We start from the raw sequence: 10,866 nt of genomic DNA, 5'->3' as shown, positions 1-10,866 counted from the left end.
CACTTTTTTCTTCTTTGGAGATGACATTTAAAATGTTTACCTAGTAGGATGGCTGCATGTTTTACCTTACCTAAACCTCTGAAATGAAAAATTAACAAAGTATATCTTTCTATAGTGTGTACTTGCCTCAACACAAAGCACCTAGAGTGATATCTGTCATTCTTAAACTATCTGCATGAGTTACTTCTGACAGTCGATGCTGACACCAGAAAAACCTGGGAGATGGCTCCAACGCCTCCCCCCCTCCGTCCTCCATCACATAGAAGGTGATTAACTTTCTCCAGTTGTGCATGTTTCCCTATGAGACATCAACATAAGGACAAGGTGCTTTGGGAGCAGGGGGACACCCACCCCATGTTGAGGGCATGTGACCTGATATGGTTCAGGAGGGGGGTCGCTTGCTCATCCCCCCCCCTTCCTAACCTGCCAGGCTGCATGCTCAGATAAGGGTCTGTTATGGGTTTTGGGGGGGACCCCCATGCCAATTTTTTTTTTTAAATTTTGCCGTGGGGGTACCCTCAAAATCCATACCTGAAGGCCTTGATATGGATGGGGGGTACCCCACGGCCTTTTTTTTTTGCTAAATTTTTAAAATTCTTTTTACATTTTCCTGTCGGTGAGGTTCCCCGCTGAAACATTAAAGCATGTTTTCACTACTAAAATACCGCATGACTTAATAAAATAACTCGTGGTATTTTAGTAGTTTTTTTTTTTTTTTAAATGCTGTGCGGTAAGACACCGCTTAGTGAATTGTCCTGGTTCAAAGTTCACGGTTGAACTTTTGTTAGGTTCGAATGTTCAACTGCGAACCGAACAGGGGGTTGTTTGGCCCATCACTAGATAAAATCAATAAGAGGCAGAAATACTCAGCTGGTTGGACAGCAGAGCCTGGGATACATGGCAGGGTCAGTCAGGCTGAGAGGAGAGAGACCAGGCGACTGAAAGGCCGTCACCAGCTGAACAAATGTATACACAGTTCCAGATATAGCAGCCAGAATGCATCCCTTTAAAGTTCTGAATGTGTGGAGGGCAGGAAGGATCAGCAAACATGTGCCCACTGTGAATGGCTGATACAGTCGTCACATGATCTGGTCCCGCCACTACTGATTCATTAGTCTGGACCGAGAGCCGACTTTGACAGTTTGGTATCTGTGCTAAGAGTGCAGTAAGCACACTCTCAGCACAGAAACATTGGCAGCTCAGTGATATATATATATATATATATATATATACACACACAAGTGATTTTGCATTGCGCCACTATTCACGGCAGCGGCTGTCAATCACCGGGTCCCGGTGATTGCCGAGCATCTCCGATGGAGGGGAGAACTGTTTGTAAACAGTTCTCCCTGTCAGCTCCTGTACAGTGCTTTGCATGGCTGTGCTCAGCCGTGCAAAGCAGTGTGCTTACATTAAAGCACTAACACACAGCCCCACAGTAAAACAGCACACAGTTAACCCATTGATTGCCCCACATGTTAACCCCTTCCTGCCCATTGCCATTAATACCGTGTCAGTGCTTGTTATTAGCACTGATCACTGTATTGGTGTCACTGGGGATGTCAGTGACACCAAGTCATTTCCCCCTAGTGTCGGAATGCCCGCCACAGTCCTGCTCTAAGTTGCTGATTGCTGCCATTACTAGTAAAAATAGAAAAAAAAAATCCCAGTATGTATATCGCTATTTGTAAACACTATAACTTTCATGGAAACCAATTAATTTACATGTATTGGGATTTTTTTTTAGCAAAAACATGTAGCCGAATAAATTTTGGCCTAGTTTAATAGCAAAAAGTTTTTTTTTTTTCTCAAAAATTTTTTTTTTTAATAGTGCAAAAAATAAAAACCACACAGGCGATCAAATACCACCGAAAGAAAGCTCAATTCGTGGGAAAAAAGGACATAAATTTCATTTGGGTGCAGTGTTGCATGACCGCGCAATTGTCAGTTAAAATAACGCAGCGCCATAATGCAAACAATTGCTTGGTCAGGAAGGGGGGGGGGGGGATCCTCTGGAGGGCAAGTGGTTAAAGTATACCTGTAAACATATAAATGCAGCGCTTGTATAAGATATAAATATCAATCTATCAAACTGTTATATATGGTGTAGTTATCATAAATACATACGCTGGGGAGGGCTATATCCATTAATGTGAATAACGTCTTGGTACTGACGTTTAAAGTGCAAAAGTCATGCAAATATAATATATAGATTCCAAGTCCAATAAAAAACGTCAGGTGAATTCTGTGACTCCAGTGGCTAAAAATGAATGTATATTGCACTAACCAGAAAGCGCAATATAATGCACATTTGAGTAAATCAGACCACTCCTGGTCATCTGGATAGGTAACTCAGGGGATCATCTGGCAAACCTCAGCAAGACAGGTAATCAGCACATCGTCACTATCCAGGCATGCACATCCAACCAGCAGGGGGACCACTCTTGGGGGTAGGGTAAGTACGGAGTAACAGAAATCGACCTTGGGGGGGGGGGACGCGCAATAAACGAGCCACAGTTTATTGCGAGCCCCCCCCAAGGTGGATTTCTGTTATGGATGAAAAACAGACACCCAAGTATTTCTACGGATTAGTGGATGTAGATGGATGATCGTCCGTTAATGTCCGTATACGTTGATATTAGATTTTTTGAACAGAAGAAAAGCCTATTTTTCTTCTATAAAAAAACAGACAAAAAACGTATGTAAACAAATGAAAAATGATGTAAACGGATGGTATACGGATGAAAAACAGATGTAATGGATGAAAAATGCATGAAAAAAACTGATGTAACCTGATGAAAAAATTGATGGATACTGATCCATTTTTTCTTTGAAAATACATAAATGAACTGATGAAAAAAACGGAATGCCCCTGTGAAAAGACCCTTCCACTCTCCCACTGTTGCTGTAGATACACTTTTTAACCACTTGCCACCCGCCCACAGTACATTTACATCACCACTTCCTGGTTTTCGGGCTCACTGCGTGCGACCCCTGCTGATTGGCCATAACACAAGTCTGTCAGCAAGTTACAGCCAATGATTTTGGCTGTACACCAGCTGATCAGCTGTGATCAGTCACAGCACACAGTTCTGTGTTTGCAAACACACAGAACACTGAAAAGAGAACAAGCAATCTGGCTGTTTCTTCTCCCTGAAATCAACTCAGGGAGAAAATATAGTCAGATCCTGTGAGTTCACACATACACTGTTAGGCACACAGTTAACCCCTTGATTGCCCTTCTGATCACCCCTGTCATTAATACAGTGTACAGTATTATTACGGATCACTGTATTGGTGTCAATAGCGACGTCACTGTCAGTGTCCATCCCAGCCAGTGTCAGCACCAGATTGCACACTATCACAGTCACACTATAAGTTGCTGATCGTTACTAATACAGTGTCTATAGCTGCGTAAATTCCAGTATATATACCATAGTTTGTATAACTAACAAAACCAATTAATATGTGTACATTTTGTTTTCTTTGTGTGAAAAACAAAAAAAACATAAATTTAATTTGGGTACAACATTGCATGACTGAGCAACTGTCAGTTGAAGTAGCACAGTGCTGAAAAGCAAAAAAATGCCCTGGTTATGAAAGGGGTAAAACCTTCCAGAGGTCTAGCGGTTAAAGCCGTACTCCAGGAAACCTAAAAACCCTCCCTTGTGGCTGGGCTGCACCGGCACTGCAAGGGTTACCTGCTCCTTTATATTTAAGGGACAATTTGTTTCTTTTAAAGTGAAACTTCACCCTAAAGTTCTGCTTTATGTCCTTTTTTTTTTGGGGGGGGGGGGGTGTAGCAGGTACCTAGTTTTGGTAGGTACCCCTCTTCTGGTTAGATTGTCTTAGTGATTCCATTGGAAGTTCTGCCTCCTCCCTGTCCACAACCTCTTGGGGCACGTCACAGGTCCCATGATGCTGTGGGACCATTGGCAAAGTGCAGCACGGCTCACACATGCATAGAGGGAAGGCAGCTGTAAAGCTGCAAGGAGTTACAACCGCCACCCCACACTAAACATACCGGGGACCTGAAGACCAGCGAAGAACTGGCCCAGATGAGGACTGTGCTGGATTCCTGGACAGGTTAGTCCTTTTTATTAAGTCAGCAGCTACAGTATTTGTAGCTAATGACTTTGAATTTTTTTGCAAACAGGCTGAAGATCCTCTATAAATTGGAGAGATTTCTCATTTCCTATCGGTGAACTTTTTACCAAACAGGCTAGGTTCACACCGATGCAGTTTGCATATTTTCCGTTTCTGAAGTCTATTGGACTAAAAACACAAATTGCTGTGGGGAAAGAAGTCCTTGACCCTTTCCAAAAAACGCGCCCGCAAAAAATGCACAGATGTGAATGTGATCCATAGGAAATCATGATAAATGGCATGCAGTGCATTCCTGCAAAACGCAAAAAAAAAAGTGTGAACCTGGCCCAAATGGAAGAAGCCTCTGGCTGCACTTAGGGTCAGTTCACACTATAGAACAGTCCAGATACGTTTCTGCATGTGCGTTTTTCATGGTTCCGGTGCGTTTTTGACATGTTCCAGTTCATTTTTTCTTTAATTTAAATAGGGACATATGCGTTCCAGTGCATTTTTGATGAGTTTTACTATACTCTAGTACAGTTCTGTGCAGAAAAAATGCAGCCTGTTCTTTTTTTTCCTGCATCTGGAACACAAAAGCTGGAGATTGGCCTGGGCAGGAAGGGGGTATAAGTGCCCAGTACACAAGTGGTTAATACCATTAGATTGTAAGCTCCAGGGAGCAGGACCCTCCTAACCCTCTTGTATTGAACTGTATTGTCTCCCTTTATATGGTAAAGTGCTGAGCAAACTGTTGGCGCTATATAAATCCTGTATAATAATAACTAGAAAAGCTCCAATTTCAAACTCGGGCACTGCTCGAGAGCCCGGGATCAGTAGGGGGCCCCACGAGATGCCCCTGGTACCTTTTTCACAGGCTTTTTTGAGTTTGGGCAAGGACACAGGAGCCCCATGATCCCCTATTGCCCGGGGGCCCCATGAGTTGTCAGTCTGCCCCTGTATTGTACAATCCAGAGAGAAAGAGGAGCCTCCTTAATGCCCAACTCGCTTATCCTGCACCTATACACAGCAACTGCATAACCAATTAGAACGTGCTGCCCCCTAATGGTCTTTCCAGAGAAGTACATGATTCCCCTCAGCGGTCTATGTGCTCCTTCTCCGCCCCGCCATTTCACATATTGCAATGGCTGGAACGCACGGAAGTCCTGACAACCAGGCGCCTCTTTATGAAGCGATTACTTTTATGTTATTTACACCGTTTTCATAACCGCATAACCACAACTAAAGTGTATAGAGCCCACGGGTTTCCCGAGAACCATTCCAACGGCAGAAGGAACATTGGAACACATATCTTTTCCTCAGGTGGGTGGTTTCCAATGTGAGCATGCGCGGTGCCACAGAGCCGGTTGCACCGGAAGTCCCAGCTCTGGAGGTGTGTTCCCGGTGTCCGCAGAGTCTGTTCTGAGACATGGGATAAAACGTACAGCTCTCAGTGTAGGAAGAGGAGGCTGTATAATGGTAACTAACATCCTTCCTTCACAGCACAGGCGGCTGTAAGAGCTGAATTCATGCTGGCTTGTGTCTTCAGCTTACATGGGTGGAATGACATGTCTGCTCAGTGACCAGCATACCTGGAAATTCCAGTTACTCACCGGTCACACTGCTGCGATTTGTGTGCCGTTTCAGCACGATTTTCTGAATGATGCGCACTGATAGGCGGCACTGACTGATGGCACTGATAGGCGGCACTGACTGATGGCACTGATAGGCGGCACTGACTGATGGCACTGATCTTCTTTCTGAAGACTTTATTGCTACTTGTGAAGATTTTCAACGATTTCTTGCAATTTGCAGTGTGATTTCCATTGCGTTCTATGGATGTGAAATCGCAACAAAACTGCAGAAAAGGTCATGCAAGAACTACTTTAGAAATTGTGCTGCAGCAAATCGCACATGGTAAAGCACTGACGTTCACTAGATGTGATTTCACCATAGATTGTACACCCCTTGAGGGTCAGCGACTGATGTGAATGTACAATATATATGTAAAGCGCTGCGTAAATTGACGGCGTTTTACAATTCCCCGAAATTGAAATTTCAATGAGCAAACCGCACTGATATGACTAAGCACGCAAAGTGAAACAAAAAGCGCACCAACCTTGCGCATTACCTCAGTAAAATGTGATTTTATTAAATAGAGAATAATAATCACAAACAAAGAGCTCTGATGATGAAGGGACCCCCTTCGAAACGCGTCAGCCTTACTTTGAGAGTCTACCCTTGTGATGTGACTCGCACGGGTTCTACACTCCTAAGTCCGGTTGAGGACCTTATACGCTTGTTATACTTCTTTGTGAGTATTAGTCTCTACTTAACCACTTGACCTCCAGAGGATTTACCCCCCCTTAATGACCAGGCCTCTTTTTGCTACTCGGCGCTGCACTAATTCAACTGATAACTGTGCGATCATGCAATGCTGCACCCAAACGAAATTTACGCCAAAAAAAGGCCAAAAATTTTGAAGAAAAACAATATTTTTTACTTTCTTTTAAGTTGGTTATAAATTTAGGCCAAAATGTATTCTGCTACATGTTTGTGGTAAAAAAATCCCAATAAGTGTATATTGATTGCTTTGTGTGGAAGTTATAGCGTCTACAAACTATGGTATAGATCAGCAATGGGCAAACTATGGCCCGGCGGACCTTTTAATCCGGCCCGCGGAGCTAGGCTCCCGCTAGGCTCCTCTCACAGTCCGCCCTGAAGACCGGTGTAGCATGAAAATCTGTCTCCTATGAGGATCTGTCCCCCTCGACGTATCTGCGCATGTGCCGGAGATTGCCAATCGGCTGCTAATGCCTGAAACTGGCACATGCGCAGATACGTCGAGGGGGACAGATCCTCATAGGAGACAGATTTTCATGATACACTGGAACGGCACGGGAACACGGCGAGAGGAACGCGCGGAGCAAAGGTAAGTGAATTCACACAGGGGGTGACTTGGGGACTTAATATGGGGGATGAATTACTATAGGGGGGGATGAATTACTATGTGGGGGATGAATTACTATGGGGGGGATGAATTACTATATGGGGGATGAATTACTATGGGGGATGAATTACTATAGGGGGGATGAATTACTATATGGGGGATGAATTACTATAGGGGGGATGAATTACTATATGGGGGATGAATTACTATATGGGGGATGAATTACTATGGGGGATGAATTACTATAGGGGGGATGAATTACTATGCTTACTATGGGGGAATATTACTATACTTACTATGGATGACACATACACATCATTCATCTACTCTTGGTCCGGCCCCCGGGTCCAATATATGAACCCATTGCGGCCCTCAAGTCAAAAAGTTTGCCCACCCCTGGTATAGATACTGCAATTTACGACATTTTTCTGCTATACAGCGCTGCGCTAGTTTAACGGACAATTGCGCGGTCATGCAATACGGTACATAAATGAAATTTACATCTTTTTTTTCCCCACAAATTGAGCTTTCTTTCGGTGGTATTTGATCGCCTGTGCGGTTTTTATTTTTTGCGCTATAAAAAAAACAATATTTTGGACTTTTTGCTATAAAACATGTCCAGTAAAAAAAAAATGCAAAAATCAAATTTAGTCATAAATTTCTGCCAAAATGCATTCTGCGACATGTCTTTGCTAAAAAAAAATCCCAATACGTGTAAATTAATTGGTTTACGTGAAAGTTATAGCGTTTACAAATGGCGGGAAAGATACTGGAATTTTTAATTTTTATTTATACTAATAATGGCGCCGATCAGCGACATATGGCGGCGACCAGCGACTTATGGCGGGACTGCGGCGGACATTTTGACACTTGGGGGGGAACTGACTTGGGGTCACTGACATCCCCAGTGACACCAATACAGTGATCAGTGAAAAAAAAACACTGAAACTGTACTAATGTCACTGGGGAGGAAGGGGTTAACATTTTTAGAATTTGCTGTGTAAGTGGAGTGTTTTACTAGGGGGCGGGGGTGTGTACTGGACGGGGGAGGGAGGGGGGAGCTGATCGAGGGAGAGAAACTCTGCAGCTTCTCACAAGCCGTTAGAGAACTGACACAGAACAGGGCTGTGTGTAAACAATGCAGCCCTGCTCTGTGTCAGCGATCACCGTCAATCGCGGGAAAACCGCCGGTAAAAAACGGCCGTGACCCGGCGGCTGACACCCGCGGGACAGGTAGGGCAGGCGCGCCCCCTACCTGTTTTGAAGGCAGCCGTTTTAAAACGTGCTTTTGCCTACGAGTGCCGCCCTGCCGCCGTTTATATGCGGTGGCTGGGCGGCAAGTGGTTAATAAAATCACTGAGGTAATGCGCAAGGTTGGTGCGCTTTTTTGTTTCACTTTACAGTACTGGTCAGGCTTCCCCAGCCTTGTTTATAGCTGCACAACCTTCTGTGCATTGGTGGTCGAATTTTATCGAATTTTTTTTTCCATCCTTCCACCCTTGCTCTGAGTTGTGGAGCGCAGGAGATATTGTTTCTGTTTCCACTTAAAGTGGAGTTGCAGCCAATTTTGTGATTATTAAAAGTCAGCAGCTATAACAACTGTAGCTGCTGACTTTTAATTAACACACACTTACCTGTCCCAGAGTCCTGCAATATTCTCCCCGTCCCTTCTTCCCTTCTCTCCTCCACGGCGCCGGCATCTCAACTGTGGGCACTAGGCTGTGACTAGCCGGGAGCCCACTACGCATGTGCGAGTCGCGCTGCACCTCCTGATTGGTCTGGCAGTCTTCTGGGACCTGTGAAAGTTCCCAGGAGACTGCAGAGGGAGGAGGGGGCAAACTTCCGGCTCACTTCACTGCAGTGAACTGAGCCGGAAGTGGGAGTGGGTACCTGTCGAAACAAGGTATCTGCTTATCCCCCCCCCCCCCCATAAGGTGCTAAATATGGCAGTAGAGGGGGGGAGGAGGCAAATAAGTGGAGCTTTTGCTTTTGAGTGGAACTCCGCTTTAAGTCACCCATCACACTGCTGAGATTTAAAATCATGTGGTTTGTGTGCAATTTCAGCACGATTTCAGGTGCGATTTCTGAAGACTATTGCTATTTGGGAAGATTTTCAATGATTTCTTGCAATTCGCAGTGTGATTTCCATTATATTCTATGTATGTGAAATCGCAGCAAAACTGCAGAAAAATTAATGCAAAAACTGCTTTAGAAATTGTGCTGCAGCAAATCGCACATGTTAAAGCACTGACATTCACATTCATTAGATGCGATTTCAATGAGCAAACCGCACTGGTATGACCGGGCACTTAAAGCGGAGTTCCAGACGTTTTTGTGTTTATTAAAGTCAGCAGCTATAACAACTGTAGCTGCTGACTTTTAATAAACACACACTTACCTGTCCCAGAGTCCTGCAATATTCTCCCCGTCCCTTCTCCCAACTATGGCGCCAGCATCTCAACTGTGGGCATCAGACTGACAGCTTGCGGCTTCGTAGCTGTGTGTCCACTGCACGAGTCGCGCTGCGCCTCAGTGAACTGAGCCGTAAGTGGGAGTGGGTACCTGCCAAAACAAGATATCCGCTCCCCCCCACAGGGTGCCAAATATGGCAGTGGAGGGGGGGTAGTAGGCAAATAAGCGGAGCTTTCACTTTTAGTCACCCGTCACACTGCTGAGATGTAAAAACACGCGGTTTGTGTGCAATTTCAGCACGATTTCAGGTGCGATTTCTGAAGATTTGCTACTTGTGAAGAATTTTAATGATTTCTTACAATTTGCAGTGCGATTTCCATTATATTCTATGTATGTGAAATTGCAGGAAAACTGTAGAAAAAGAAATGCAAGAACTACTTTAGAAATCGCACTGCAGCAAATCGCAGATGTTAAGACACTGATGCATTCATTACACCCCGGTCACATCAGGTGTTGACTTGGCATGCGGTTTGCAAATCGTATGCCAGGTCGCACCCTTTTGTCCGCTATTAAAGCGGTCATATTGGTGCGATTCCGACTTGGTTGGAGCCGCACCGATTTCTAATGTAGTGCATGCACTACTTTTGTTGCAATTTGTATAGACAATGCCTCTTACTAAACACCTTGGACTTTCTATTTTCTAAAAAGGGGTCATTTGTACTGTCCTGGCATTTTTGGGCCTCAAGATATGAGATAGGCCATCAGTACATCAGGATTGATCGATTATCGATTTTACACCGTAGTTTCTGGACTCTATAACTTTCCTACAGACTAAATAATATACACTGACTTGGGTTATTTTTACCAAAAAAAGGTAGAAAGAATACATTTTGGCCAAAATTTATAAAGAAATAATATTTGTGAAATGTTATGACAGAAATGAAGAAAAACTTTTTTTTTCAATATTTTCTGTCTTTTGTTTAGTGTTTTTTAGCAAAAAATTAACACAGATTAAATACCACCAAAACAAAGCTCTATTTGTGTGGAAAAAAATGACAAATATTTCATATGGGTACAGCGTTGCATGACCATGCAAGAAGGGTAAAAGTGCTCTGGTATTGTAGTGGTTAAGATAAATGAAAAAAAAAAAACAAAACACTGGAATGCATCAAAAACACATAAAAAATGTAGCAAAAGCATGAAAAACATATCTATATGCTCATGCAGAAACACATTCAAACGCAGAAAATGTGGTGTGAAAAAGACACTGGATGTCTTGACTGTGTGCATGGCATTAAGAAATCTGAAGACCAGAGAATTGTGGGGTGCAATGTAGGGCCCACTGTCAGAAGGTCTCCGTCAGAGGTCATGGGTCTTACAGCAGGACAATGACCCAGAAATAGTTTAAGATAAAGTGCTGG

The 10,866-nt window shown here is 43.8% G+C and overlaps 1 protein-coding gene across 6 annotated transcripts in view; it reads left to right on the top strand.

The window, feature by feature from the left end:
• The first annotated feature begins 5,203 nt into the window (after positions 1-5,203).
• Positions 5,204-10,866, top strand: part of ERMARD (ER membrane associated RNA degradation) — a 114,613-nt gene continuing 108,950 nt past the window's right edge. For 3 of the 6 annotated variants that reach the window (XM_089669712.1, XM_089669713.1, XM_089669710.1), the window contains exon 1: positions 5,457-5,562. In XM_089669712.1, coding sequence (XP_089525838.1) covers positions 5,560-5,562 — 3 coding nt within the window. In that variant the 5' untranslated portion in view covers positions 5,457-5,559. Of the gene's footprint in view, positions 5,407-5,450; positions 5,563-10,866 lie in introns of those variants that run through there. The other 3 variants (XM_089669715.1, XM_089669711.1, XM_089669714.1) reach the window with 3 other exon arrangements.

The sequence above is a fragment of the Staurois parvus genome, unplaced genomic scaffold (genome assembly GCF_062004578.1).
Source record: "Staurois parvus isolate SC_StPar_1 unplaced genomic scaffold, SC_StPar_1.0 ptg000081l, whole genome shotgun sequence".
Lineage (NCBI taxonomy): Eukaryota > Metazoa > Chordata > Amphibia > Anura > Ranidae > Staurois > Staurois parvus.
Note: the sequence above shows the minus strand (reverse complement) of the source record. Positions and strands in the feature narration are given on the sequence as shown.